At 35.9% G+C, this 14951-nt stretch overlaps 1 protein-coding gene across 3 annotated transcripts in view; it reads left to right on the forward strand.

Annotated features, from left to right (window-relative positions):
- The window catches only part of UBE2H (ubiquitin conjugating enzyme E2 H), a 144623-nt gene that overhangs the window by 80493 nt on the left and 49179 nt on the right, over positions 1 to 14951 (forward strand). For all 3 annotated transcript variants that reach the window (XM_044677962.1, XM_044677964.1, XM_044677963.1), the window contains 2 exons: positions 1559 to 1635; positions 3207 to 3281. In XM_044677962.1, coding sequence (XP_044533897.1) covers positions 1559 to 1635; positions 3207 to 3281 — 152 coding nt within the window. The remainder of the gene's footprint in view (positions 1 to 1558; positions 1636 to 3206; positions 3282 to 14951) is intronic.

Genomic DNA, 14951 nt, shown 5'->3' on the forward strand with positions numbered 1-14951 from the left:
TTCAGAAGTAACATGTTACTTAGAGTGGCTAAATAGTCCTCTTCTCATAGTTGAATTTGTTTTTAAGTTTAACTCATTAACATTTTTCATCTTGAAATTATACTTAAAGCTGGCCTGTCTTCTCAGTGGAGAAGAATGGAAAGAAAAAAAGCATTTATTCATTTATTGTGTGCCTGCCACTGTACTAATTGTGCTACAAGTACTATCTTATTTGATCCTCTTAATCCCAACCCTCTGATGCAGATGCTAGTATTATTCCCCTTTTACAGTTGAGAAAACTCAGGCAGATTGAGCTTAAGTGACTTACCCAGAGTTTGTTTGGGTTTGAGCTCTGGTCTTCAATATCTCATGTTGTAGCACTCTATCCACTTTACCACCTGTCTCAGTAAGGGGTAAAAGGAACATGACAGATTGGGGGAAAGCAGATATTGTTTAGCTATGGGGAGTATATAATAAATATAATTAATAAATGCTAGTTGACTTAAAGGGGAAGAGTTAGGTCATAACTAGAATCATCATGGTATGACCTCCCACAATGACTGTGATAGCACAGTATGTATTTAGCTAGCTAGGCAGCCCAATGGATAGGTTTCTGAGCCTGGAGTCAGGAAGACTCATCTTCTGGGCTCAGAACAACACGTATTAGCTTGTGTGACCCTGGGTAAGTCATTTCGTCTGTTGACTTCAGTTTCCTCATCTGTAAAATTAGCTAGAGAAGGAGATAGCAAGCTACTCCATTCCACTCTGCCAAGAAAACCCCAAATAGAGTCATAAAAGAATTGGAAATGAAAGAAAAATGACTGAACAACAAATATGTGGGATATTGGATAGTTTGGGGCTTGGAATCGGGAAGACCTGAGTTTTAATATCTTTGCCTCAGACACTAGTCGTATGACCTTGGATAAGCCACTTGTTTCTTCTGTGTTTTATTTCGTTTTCTCATCTGTAAAGATGGTGGATAATAATAGCATCTACCTCCTTCAGTTGTAAGGATTAAATGAGTTAACATATATAAAGCACTTTACAAACCATAAAGTATTATATAAGTGATGTTATATTTTCTGATATTAATATTATTGTGGCTCTTGGCAATGCTGATGATTATCAGCACACTAACATTTATATAGTATCTATTATGTGTCAGACTAAAGCACTTTACAAAAATTATCTCATTTGATCCTCATAATAATCCTGGGAGGTGGGTGCCCAAAATCATGCTGCAGGTTATTGGCAGAATTGAGACCAGGATCCTGTTTTCTACTATGTCATGCTACTTTTTAAGGAACACATTTTATTAGTTGCTCTATTAAACTATGGAATTTGAAGATTGAAAATTCTCTAAAGGACTTCAACTTTTAACTTTGATTTGAATTAAGGTAATACTGGCAACAAATTACTAAGATTATGTTTCTGTACTTACTATTCTGACCATCTTTTCTGTTATAAGATTCATATGACATTTCAGGTAAGACTTTCCTGACTTTTCTTGGAAATATGTGTAGTAGTTTAATTATGTAATACTAAAACATGGATACTTTTCCTTAACTGTTAATATTAGCATTGAAAGCAAACATGAAGTCACAATCCTAGGAGGACTCAATGAATTTGTAGTGAAGTTTTATGGACCACAAGGAAGTAAGTATATATCTTTTCTCTAATACAATTGTGCTTTACACTAATTGACTTTCAGATAAACCAGAAGCAATATGCAAAGAGATTTTGGACAGATGGTACTTATGATAATTGGAAGCCAGTTTAAATTGAGCTACAAGGCCATTGTGGAATCTTGGGCCTTGTTTATATGCTCATTTGCTTTATGACAAGACTACTTGTAAATTCAAGTTTTTCATTCTATAATAGATTATTGGTGAATTCAGGTTTTATTATAGATAACTGTATATTCTCATTGTGTGTAGTAGGAGATATATGACTACCCTCACTTAATATTCAAGTTTTTTAGTGTTTTTTACTGAAGTCTGAAGTCTTTCAGTAATTTTTACAGTAATGAATCACTAAAACAATGAAGTCTTGTTTCACAATTTTCTTATCTATCATGTCTTTTAGTTAAATTCATACATGTGTTTTAAATTAATATTAATATTGATTTCTTACTCTTAAAGAAATAAGTTGATCAATTAGTAAAGCATTTATTAAGCACTTATATATCAGGCATTGTACAATGTACCGGGGATAAATAAAAATAAGGTGGTCTGTTTTCCTAAAAGGAGCTTACAGTCTATTAGGGAGATAAAAACATGTTCAGAGAGACATATTCATAATAAATAGTGATTTTGGGGTGAGGCATTAGCAAGTGAGAGAATCAAGTGAGAGATTTGGTAGTTGATGGAGTTAGTGAGAGAGGGAAAGAGAGTGTGGGTAAGTGAGAATAAAGAGTTGAGAGGACTTTTGGATTACCAGAAAAAATACTGGTATCTTGAATGAAATAATGACTTTTGTTATAGGGAATTAGCTTAGCAGAAGGAGAGGCTGATGTAATAGACTCATCTATTCTCAGCAATACAAAGATCCAGGACAGTTCTGAGGGACTTAGGACAAAGAACCCACCTCCAGAGAAAGAACTGTTGGAGTAAGGTTGTAGATAAAAGCATATGATTTTTCAATTATTTGGATTTTGTTTATAAGATTATTCCCTTAAAAAAATGAACAATGTTGAAAAAATAAAATTGAAAAAAAAGGAGACGTTGATTTAGAGAAAAAATGAATTCAGAGTTTGAGGCGCCTGCTTGGATATTCACATGAAGATGTCTAGCCAGGTAGCTAGAGATCCAGGATTGGAGCTCAGTGCGGAGATGAGTAGTACGTATGCAAATTTGCAAGTCATCTGCATAGCAATGATAGAACCATGAGAGCTAATAATAATCAAGCCAGGGCATATTTAGTTATATATTTAGCCTTCCTGCTAGGAAGACTAGCTATGATGATAAGACTAGACATGATGATAATCATGACAGAGCAATTTTAGATAAACCCAGTGAAGTTAAAGTATCCAGTAGAAGAGAAGATAGTTGACAGTGACAAATGCTCCAGAAAAGTAGAGAAAGAAGGATTGAGAAAAGGGCATTTAAAAGATTAAGATGTGATAAGGTTTTTAAAGTTTCACCTACATTCTGACTTTTAAATTTTGTTGCAGTTAGATGCTTAATTTATATTCAGAAAAAATGTTGTAATATATTTTTCTTTTGCAGCACCATATGAAGGTGGAGTGTGGAAAGTTAGAGTGGATCTTCCTGATAAATACCCTTTCAAATCCCCATCTATAGGTATGCAATAATCCAATTTTTCCTTTAAGGGTAAAGAGCTCCTAAGGAGAGAAAAACATTTTGAAAACTATAGCCTATAGAAGTTAATTCTATAGTCTATTCTAATAATGATTACCTGACTCAATCTTTTAAAATTGTTGTTGTTTTTATTTAATTAGTGACTTCCTATATTTCTTGAATTAAGGGCATTTTTGCTTTTTAGATTAAATCTTGTGACTAAAGTGTTAATATTTTCTCCATTTCTCTGCAATTCTAAGGTATTTAAGAATAGTTAGGGTACTTCTGTGAAGAGTAAATGCATTTAGACATTTCAATTATAATAGCAAAATATGTAATTTAATGTGTTGGCATTGCATATTACAAAAACTAATCTTATAGGCCTGTACATTTCTCCTTAGGAAGAACTTTTAAAAATTGTCTCCCTGGTCAAAGTACTTAGTAGTAACATCAGCTTTGATATCCTTATTTTCCTCCCTCCCTCCTCCCCAGCATTCTGGACTTGGAGTCAGGAAGACTTGAGTTCAAATATTTCCTTTGGCACTTAGTAGTTGTGTGACCCATGACCAGATCACTTATCTATACCCCAGTTTTCATCATAATTAAAATGAAGGATTTGGATTCATTGTCCTCTTATGGTTCCTTCTAGTCCTAAATCTATGATCTTATAATCCCTGTGATGCTGTCTTTGTGATACTATTAACCTAACATTATTATAACATTTGGATATAATAATAATACCTGACACATGTTATTTCAAGATGCACCTTAAATGTAGTTTTTGGATTGTAGAATATTACTTGGCTCACTTTTCTTCATTATTGGGAAAAATTGTTTTTTTTAAAAGTCAAAATACATCAAAAGCAATTTCTAAATAAGAATGACAAGAAGCTGCAGATCTGGACTAAAAGAGGCTAAGAACCACAGGCATTACCAATATCATGAGATAATTGCATAGCTGATGGAAGATGTCACAAGAGTTCAGGAAGGGTGGGTTCTCTAAGAAATAGTATTTCTAAAGGGTTTGAACCTATGCTGATGCCCCTGGACAAAAAGCTCTTAGTCTTGACCATCTGCCTCTACCTCAGGCTTATGCCTAAGTCCCAAGTTCATAGCATTTCTATCTGAGTTAGATGGGGCCAGTACCAGGCAGATTCAGTATTCTTCCTTCTAATTCTGGAAGTCATCAAGAGTATTCTTAATTAAAAGGCTGAGTAGTTTGTTGCAAAGAACCTTTTGAAAATAAATCTCTCTCTTCCCCTCTCCCTTTCCCTCTCTCCTTCCCTCTTTTTTCCCTCTCTCCTCCAAAAACTTAATGCTATTTACTTAATTCTTTGATTTAATTTTCTCCAAGTATTTTGAAAACTTATACCCCTCATTAAATAAAAGGGAAATAATGGTATGGATAAATGATTTGGTGCTTTTTTCACTATTCTAGTTACCTCTCATTCTTACTCATAAATCTGATGAAAGGCAGAGAAATAGAAATTAGTCTTTCTGAAGGAACTCAATTCAACCAAACAATTCAACACTTAGTAAGCACCTTTAATATGAAAGGCCTCGGTTCTAGATATAGTCAATCTTCAACTTCTTCTTTTTTTCTTTAACCCTTACCTTTCATCTCGGAATCAATACACTATATTGGTTCCAAGACCAATGCGGGGCAAGGGCTAGGCAATGGGTGTGTGTGTGTGTGTGTGAAGTGACTTGCCTAGGGTCACACCACTAGGAAATGTCTGAGGCTAGATTTGAACCTAGGACCTCCTGTCTCTAGGCCTGGCTCTCAATCCACTGAGCCACCCAGCTGTCCCCCAGTCTTTAGCTTCTGAGGGGAAAGCAGCTCAAAAGTCCAAAAGATGAATGTTGAGACATTGAATCTGTGGGAAATTGTATGGCCACTAAAAACTGGAATATTTAACACCTGACAATGGCTGCAGACATCCAGTCTGGAAATTTTTATCCAACACCTTTATTTTCTCACTAAATAAAAAAAAGATTGAGTAAAGCACAAAAGCACTGTGCTTTTGAGGCCATAACTGTAAAACAAAATTTGAATTTTAAAGGCAAACAATGAATAATGTAGTGAGCTCTTTCAGTGGTAGGGAAAACAAGACCAAAACACTCAGTAGGATACCTGCCACTCCACACACTATCATGAATCTTGCCTCTCATTTTTTTTCTCTCAAATAACATTACTAATAAAATCATACATATTCTTGAAGTCAAGGAAGTTATTAGATTTAGGGATGTTGAGGATTGACTATACTATTTTTTGAGTCATCTGATATGATATTGCTTTAAATGGTTCTTTTAAATGGTTCCCCTAATATTTATATATAACAGGTTGCAGAGTGAACCAACTCATTATTTTAATCGATTAAAAAAAAGACAATCTGCCCTAATTCATGTAGGGTTATAATCCAGATGTATTTTAATGTAGACCCTTTTGTTGTGCTAGGTGGGCTCTTGTGGGTTAGTCTGGGAACTTAAGCTTGTGAGATGGGCAGGTTTGTTTGGCGACGCAAAGGGAAAATAGAAACTAAGACAACATCTATGTCTTCAGAATAGAGAAGAAAACCCCCATTTTTCTGGGAGAAGCAAGTCCCCAGCCTGACACTGGTTGTTTTACACAAATAAATACATGTAAGTTGGGTACCTGCCAATAACTTGAGGGAGTGGCTGTAATTTTTGCATTAACAAGATATCATTTTTTTAACTCACCTATGTCTAATCAAAGCCAGTTTGCTGTAGAACTTCAGAGAGAACATTTGAAATAACACTTTTAGGTAATTGTTTCTTAGCTTTTCTGCTGGAAAGATGCTAGCTTACTATGGAAAGGGAGAAACAACTGTGCCAGGAAAAATGTTAGGGCACCAAGGATAAAAATTAGTTTAATTCTGGATTATTCATGGTTGCATAGACAGATGAATTCATCTGACTAAAGTACTTAATTAAAATTACTCATCATTTACCTGTAACTATATTGGGCCATGTTATAATTCTGTTCCTTATAAATAAAAATAAGTAGTGGGAAGGGATATATTTTGAATTGTGCTTTTTTTTCAAGTTTTGGTGGCTTATTCATACACTTGGGCATACTTTTTTTGATGTAACATGTAAAGAGTACATTTTGTTGTCATAGAAAAATAGCCACAATGGGATTGAATTTGTGACTATAGCCCTAGTATATTATGCTTTAAGCTCTGAGCATGTACAGAGAAATTCAATGGTCCTTCTCTCAAGGATTTTACAGTCTAATTATGATGAATGAGTCATTCAGAGAACAACTTCAATTAATGAGACTTCATGTGGTAGGAAGTTAATAATGTAAATTTGATTTGATAACCTTTTGAGATCCCTTTTAAGTCTGTGTGTTCTGTGATTCTATATGATCATGAAGTAATTTTTAGGAACTTTCTTTGAGTGACTTTTTCCATGTATTTACTAAAGCATTTAATGTTATCAGGATAACTTCCAGGCTTGTACTAGATGTATTTTGTTTTTTTTTTTAAACCCTTACCTTCTGCCCTAGAATCAATATTATGTATTGGTTCTAAGACAGAAGAGCAGTAAGGGCTAGTGGGGGTGTTAAATGACTTGCCCAGGGTCACATAGCTGGGAAGTGTCCGAGGCCACATTTGAACCTAGGACCTCTGGTCTTAGCTCTCAATCCACTCTTGAGAGCCTGGCTCTCAATCCACTGAGCCACCCAGCTGCTCCCTTGTGCTAGATATATTGAGATAAGAAATGTTAGGTTCTACTGGGGGAAATCTTGCTTATCATAATTCATTGGCTGCATAAAGTTGAAAGGCATTTCTACATTAAAATTGGACTTAAAATCTAAATTGAGAAGAGCAGTCATTTTTCAGCAGAGTGTGGACCTAGTTTTAAGTTACTGAAGCAGTCTTTGTGGTTTTACTTCTGAGGACTATAAAACTGAGACTTGATTCTATATACTATTTTATCTATAAACTATATTTAGCATTAAATATAAAGTAAGATCATTATCCAGGGTCTTACAACTCAACTCATTCTACCAGGTCTGTAGCTAGTCTGTGGTTTGGCTTTAAGTGTAGAATAGATGTATGGACAACAGCTATGTTACCAAGTAGTTACTTTATGGCGAGGTGAAGCTTCACTGTCATTATTAGCAAAGTAGATGGAATTACAATAAAGGCATATTGAAAAAAAGTTACAGGTGAAATAACAACTGGATTTCTGAGAAGTGACAGCCCCAGGTGGACTAATCTGGCATGCATCAATCAGAAATAGGAAAAAATCCTTTTTTTTTTAAAACATAAAGAAGAGAAAAAAGAGAAAAAAAGAGCATGAAGGTTCTACAAATTAAGATTTGGTTTCACCCAGATAGTTTTTCTCTGGATGCAAAATACAATAAGATTTGATGATACAAAAGTATTTTCAACTGTACCCAACTACCTGCTATAATCAGTTTTGTGAAAACATGATATTGTAACTTAAGGTTTCAGTTGAAAGACATGAAGGTAAAATTAATGAAAATTTGGCATTTTCCAATAATGTATTGTGCATTGTGAACAGCCTTGTTTGGGATAACTATATAAAAAGCATGACTATTGGGGAATTAATATAGACCCTAAGATGTAATATTGCCATTGAATTTAATGCTATTCCTGATTAGAATTTAGGAAAATATAGCTTGTTAGATCTTACTTGCCACTGAACTTTATAAAGCAAAATGAATGCACATCATACTATTTCCTTACAAATTTTTTCTATTAATTTGAAATTGTTATATTTCACTATAACATAGGAACAGCTTACTATTATTTTAAGCAAAGTGACCTCTTCTGTGCTTTAGTCATATCTTATTTTACTAACTAACTAGCCCAACCACTTGAAAGTGGACACCCAGTTCTCCTTTCTTCTTACTTTGCCTTTAACAATTAACTAAGTTAGAAGATTGTGAATATTTAATAGAGAGCTTCTAAGCAATTCATATACAGAAAATGCTTCCAGAAATCAGTCAGAATAAGAATCAAATGTTTAGAAATTTTGGAGTCTCAAATTGAAGAAAGAATTGTTTAAGCAAATAAAATTGAATATTTACCCATAAGCCATATATAAATGGTTAAAAGACAATATTTCTCCTAAACATCATGTAGGCAAGGGATTTGTGAACATTTTAATGACAAGGTTCTTGCAGTATATCATGAAGTAAGCCCACCCAATGAGGAAACAGATCCTTCCTCTGCTCCTTCCAAATAATATTTGGAGCTAGAAAAACAGCTGCTTCTCGGTTTCAAATCAACATTGCAGAAGTTCCTTCGTGATCACATTGACCTACAAGTTAGTGCCCTATATGCTTTTCAGGTGCATTGATTCTACAAGAACAACTTTCCAAAGGTCATGTTATTGCGCTTCTTTGTTCTATGATATGGAAATAATTGAAGAGGTTTTCCTCGCATAGAAAGAGGACATTCCAGGGAATGGCAAGGCATTATTTCAGATCAAGCAGTGGCTCACCTGGCTGGAAACTGCTGAAGAAGAAAGCCTTAAAATTGTGCATACTTACTGTTGCTAGGATGTAATTGCTTTTGACATAACCACTGCAGAAATTCATTCCACTGTCATGTTTTCACAATACCTTGAGAAGCATGTCAATAGGATGTTCTTTTGCCTAACATTTTGTAGTGTAATATCTTAATCATAGTCTACCATCAGTTATTATAAGCAATTTTATGTTAGAAACTGAAAATCAACTCTGATGCACTTTGCTCAGTGTACTTGAGTTGTTGCAAATATTTATTTGATTATCCATTCCATTGTTATAGGTGCTGTCATAATAGTATTATTGCCGGTTTTTTTACTTCTAGTAATGGACTTTATATCCTTGAGCCTGGGGAAGCACATGCCTTTTTATTTTTTTTAAAGCCCTTACCTTCCATCTTAGAATCAGTACTGTGTACTGGTTCCAAGGCAGAAGAGTGGTAAGAGCTAGGCAATGGGGGTTAAGCGACTTGCCCAGGGTCACACAGCTAGGAAGTGTCCAAGGCCAGATTTGATCTCTAGGCCTGGCTCTCGGTCTACTAAGATACCCAGCTGTGTCCCCCCCACAAGTCTTTTTAAGAAGAACATTGTTTACTTGCACAAAACAGATTGGTTTTGAGATATCATTAATGCCTTTGAAGAGAAATTTTTTTTTGTGGGTATGAAACAAAATGGGCAGAATTTGAATTGGTTCTTATATATAGCAGTGTTGGTGAAGCTATGCCATGGTTACCAAAAATGGCATGCAAAGTGCTCTTTTTGGGCAAGAACATCCCCTGCCTTAAGAGTTTGTTATTAGAAAAGTAGAGGGCAGAACTGCTCCCTTTCCCTTTGCCGCTGCACTTGATGACATTTTTTCACATCCTCTGCTCCCCTAGCCATTGGGAGCACATAAAGGGCAAGGTGGGCAGCTCACAGGTGGTAGAGCTGAAGGGGAGTAGAGTGCTCAGGTCACATTCCTCCACACTTGCTGAGGATAATCCTCACTTTACCTACCCCTCCTCTCAGCAGCTTAATGGGAATACTTTCTCCTTCCCCTGTGTGGGGTAAGGGGCTGGAGGGCATTCCTGGCATTTGGTGGGCAAAGGGGCATGGCACTTGGTCCTGAGGTGGGGTTGGGTGGGGGCGAGGCCTGGCACACTATCTCCAAAAGGTTCGCCATCACTGATATATAGTATTGAAATTAAATTTACTTAATTTATCAAGACGTTTATGCCATGACTTGTATGGCTTGTATCCATCAATAAACATTGTCATATTTTTAAAAAGTAGAAGCCTGTACAGTTATTTTGAACAGTCATTCAACAAACATATTAAATGCCAGGCATTATGTTAGCTTCTGGGGATATGAAAGCAAAAAAGAAATTACCCCTTCCCTCAAGGAGCTTATATTTTCTCAGGGGAAACAGCATATCTACCTGTAAACATATGCAAAATAATCACAAAATAATTTGAGAAAGTGGGGGATGAAACTACTTGTAATATCAGAAAAGGTCTCATGTAATGGAGGTGACCTTGGAGTTGAACTTAGAAGGGTACCAGAGCTTCTTAGTGTCACAGAGGAAGAGAAAATACCTTCCAGGAATGGAAGATGTAGCATTATGTGTGAACAACAGCAACAAGAGCAGTTTGGCTGGACTAAAGAGTAATGTTTAGTTTTGGAAACTTAGGTTATAGTTTAATTGAAAACAATATTGAAAGGTGAAACAGAAGAGAGCATTTGATCTTAGAAGTAGTGAGAGATAAAATCTACTGGAAGGAATTAGTGATATTAGCAGCTGTGTGGAGGGTGGATTAGAGCGAGAAAAGACTTGAGGCAGGAGACCAGTTAGGTTCTTATGGTAGTCTAGGCAAGAAGTGAACCATGGTGAAGAGGGAGAGAAGGGGACAGTTGTGGGAGAAAAGTGGAGACAGAATTGGGTGTGTGGGTTGGGGGAGAGCAAGCAACTCTCAGCTGAAGATCACTGAGCTTACAAAGTAACAAAGTAAAAAGGATGAGAATGTCCTTGGCAGAATTGAGGAAGTTCAAAGAAAGGCAGAAAATATGGCGATTTCTGTTTTGGACAAGTTCAATTTGAGATACCTTTGAAACATCCAATTTAAAGTGTCTGGTTGGCACAGGGGTGGAGAGAATACCTTCCACAGAAGATGTAGTATCATGATTGAAGGGCACCAAAAAGAACAGTTTAGCTGGACTAAAGAGTACATGAAAAAAGAGATGTGGACTAAAGTCTGTATCTATCTTTTCTGTATCTGTTCATTCAGACAGGAGAGTGATCTGTATAAAGATGGCTGAACTAATGGAAGGTCACTGAGGGAAAGCACAGAAAAAAGAAAATACAGAACAGAGAACAGTTAAGGAGTGGGTTACAGATCCAGGAAAGGAAACCGAGAAGTGGTCAGACAGCTAGAAGAAAGAAGCAAGAGAGAATTGTACTTTCAAGAGTATCTACAAGAAAGTGGTCAAGAAGATCATTTGCTGTAAAAGTCAAGAATCATGAAGACCCAGAAAAGACTATATTAAGAGCTTATTTGACAGTGGGGAGAGTTTTTTAAAAGTACTGCTTTATTTGTGCCATTCTGATTTCCAAAAAGATCCTTTTTTTGGGGTAGTGGAAAGTATGTTGGGGATTTGGCATCAAGTCCTGGGTTTGAAGTCTGATTGCCACTTTCTAATCATGTGACCTCAGACAAGCCTTCAGCTTCCTTATTTGTAAAATGAGAGCATTGTACTAGATGACTTTTAAGGCTCCATCTGGCTGTAAACCAGTGGTTCCCAGACTTTTTTGGCCTACTGCCCCCTTTCCAGAAAAAATATTACTTAGCACCCGCTGTCACATGCTATCACCACCCCTTTACAGTTATTCACCGCCCGCAAATGCATCTGTGGCCATCATCGTCCCCCTGGATTGCTGCAGCACCCACCAGGGGGCAGTGGTGCCCACTTTGGGAATCACTGCTCTAAACCTATGATCAATCCTTCCTCCTCACCTCTTTCACCAAGGATTTATCCTTTTTGACAAATGATGAGAGAAAGAGAGAGAGAGAGAGAGAGAGAGAGAGAGAGAACAAAAAAAACCACAAGTCAGCAAGACTAATCAGAGTCCTGACAGTTTATGTAATATTCTACACCCAGGGAAGACCATCTCTTTTTTCCTCCCTTCTTTCAGGTCAGGCTTGATCATGATAATTCTATGTTATCTGGCAATTGGTTGATCCATTGTTTTTTCCATTTCCATTTTATACATCTATTGTTTTCCTAGTTTTGTTTTTAATGCTTTTCTTTATTATTCATATTCATTTCTTTCAACACAATATTCTGTTATATACATATGTAACATTCTCCAGCTGACCAATGTATAGTTTTTACTGCTACAATAAGTGATACACTAAATATTTTTGGTGTATATGGTATCTTTCTTCCTATCTTTAACCTCCTTGGGATATATGCCTAGCTGTGGATTATTGGTTATTTTAGTGAGAGCAGTTTTTACTTGGGTGGTGCCCTTTGAAAGCCAGATTGCAAGAGAGAAAGGAGTGAGAAGAAAGGAGAAGTAATGATTGTAGATAGCTACAATCTTTTACAATCTTAATTACAGTTGGACTAAGGAAAAGTTTTTAAGGATACCTGAAAGACATGAATGAGCCAGGATAAGGATAAGGATAATGATAGGATAAGGAGATAAGGATAAGGAGAGATGAAAGATGGGGGGGAGGGAGAGAGAGATATGATTGTGGGGTCTGTCTGCTGGAGATGACAAAGGAGTGGGATCAAATATTCAAGTAAAGAGAAGGGTCTTTTCATCTGAGACTCAAGTGAATTGCTGATGTCACGGGATTTTTAGATGTGAAGTAGAAAAGAGGGAACTCATTGTGCATGGCTTTTTAGTAAAATATGAAGCCATGTCTTCTGCTGAAAGGATGACAATAATGGGATTCATGTGGGAAACTTAAGAGAATTTTTGGAACAGTTTCCATGGACAGTGACATATGGAAAATTAGGGATTTGTAAAAGTATTGTCTTGCTCTAAAGTGAGGGCCTTGTTAGGAATTAGATAACAAAAATTTATAGTAGATCCTCATTGGTACAGTACCTGCTTCTTCCATCTCTGTCCATATTTGAATAGGATTGGTAGAATTGTGGTAGGATTCTAGGGTTTGTATGTGATAAAATGTGAGCCAGCATTAGGAAAGGGTGGGATAGGGAGATTGGGGAATAGAAGAGTCTTAAACTATTTAACTATAAAGATTAAAAAATTGGAAAGGAAGGAAGGCTAAAGACTTTAAAACTGAAGATGTAGTAAGAAATTAGGTAAAATGAATGTTGGGTTCATTTTCTGCTTTACTCTTTTCAATAATTCAGTCTTTCTTGGGGATTGATGATACTTTACACTGATTTATAAAGGCAGGAGATTTTGTGAAAATAAACTTTGCTTTTCTTTAAAAGAAAAGTGTATACATGTTATCAATTCTGTTAATAGGACCCATTTAAAAATTACTTTTAGCTTAAAAGCATAACCTTATTGTTGTTAAATGAGGTATATTTTTAAATAAAGTATCTATTTCCTTGAGGATAGCATACAGACATACAGTGGTAAATAAAAACAGGAAAATGCATTAAAGTACCTCTTGGGATTCCTTCTACCTTTAGAGCATATGGGCAACAATATATTTCTTAAAATCAAGATGTAGCTTATGAATGCTAATAAATCTCTCCTTTGAATTTGAATTAAAATTGAATCTCTTTTGACAGTTTCTTCACTTTGGGGCTTCTTTTTAATACACTTTTAGAATTGCCATACATTGGTTCTTAATATACTTGTCTTTGAAATATTGTTATTAAGCTTATGTGCAGAGATTTATGTTTAGGGAGTCATGATTGGACTATAAAAGTATGTATGACTTTTTGAAGAAACATAGTAAAACTTAAACATCCAAGTGAGAGCAGGCTGTGTTGTTTAAAATGGTCACCTTAGGGGCCGTTAGGTAGCTCAGTAGAGAGATCACCAGGCTTAAGAGACAGGAGATTCTGGGTTCAAATTTGACCTTAGATACTTTCTAGCTGTGTTACCCTGTGCAAGTCCTAGTTCTTACTGCTCTTCTGCAAATCTAAGACATAAGTTAAAAGAAGGGGGTGGGGGTGGCCAAGCCTTTTGTCTACTTATGTCAGCCGTATTTCAAGTACTTTTTAAGTTTTACCTTTAGCATTATCTCCAAAGTTTCCTTCAATTAAAAATCATGGAGTCTTAGAGTTAGAAAGGACCTTAGTGGTCATCTGATCCAATTCCTGCCAGAAGCAGGATAATAATAGTATTAACTATAATGTCAATAACAAACATTACTAGACTTGGTATATACCAGGCACTATACAAAGCTCTGGGTGTGTGTGTGTATGTATGTGTATATGCCACTATGAAGAGTGAGGCAAAAAAAAAAAAAAGTATTTTTCCTTATCTCTTTGGGGTACAAACACAACAGTAGATTTGATGGATCAAAGGGTATGCATTCTTTTAAAGCCCTTTGCGCATAATTCCACATTGCCTTCCAAAATAATCCAGATTGGATTAATTCACAACTACCAGCAATGCATTAGTGTCCTGATTTTGCCACAACTCTTCTAACATTATTTTCCTTTACTGTCATATTGGCCAATCTGCTAGGTGTGAGGTGGTACCTCAGTGTTATTTTGATTTGCATTTCTCTAATTATGAGAGATTTAGAAGACTTTTTCATGTTTTTATTGATAGTTTTGATTTCTTTATCTGAAAACTGCCTATTCATGTCCCTTGACCATTTAGAAATCACTGAGCTGAAACTAACTAGAGCAGCAGGTGGGAAAATCATCCAGTGTGGCTTCATGTAGCTTCCAAAGACTCTTGTATTGGAGAATACATTGGAGAACTTGAATAGTATTTGTATGGCACTTTAAAGTTTGCATGCACTTAGGTAATAGAATATATACATTAGAAAAGACCTCACACAAATAAAGACCAGAATGATATCTCGGGAAACGTAAGTTGGATTCAGTTGCATTGTGAGAATTATACACATATATAAATAAAATCTCTAAATGTGTACGAATGACACTGCCTTTCTTCCTAAAGCTACTTTGTCTTAGGTTGATAATGCTATCTAGTAATAGAGAAT

Source organism: Gracilinanus agilis, chromosome 5 (assembly GCF_016433145.1).
Source record: "Gracilinanus agilis isolate LMUSP501 chromosome 5, AgileGrace, whole genome shotgun sequence".
Classification (NCBI taxonomy): Eukaryota; Metazoa; Chordata; class Mammalia; order Didelphimorphia; family Didelphidae; genus Gracilinanus; species Gracilinanus agilis.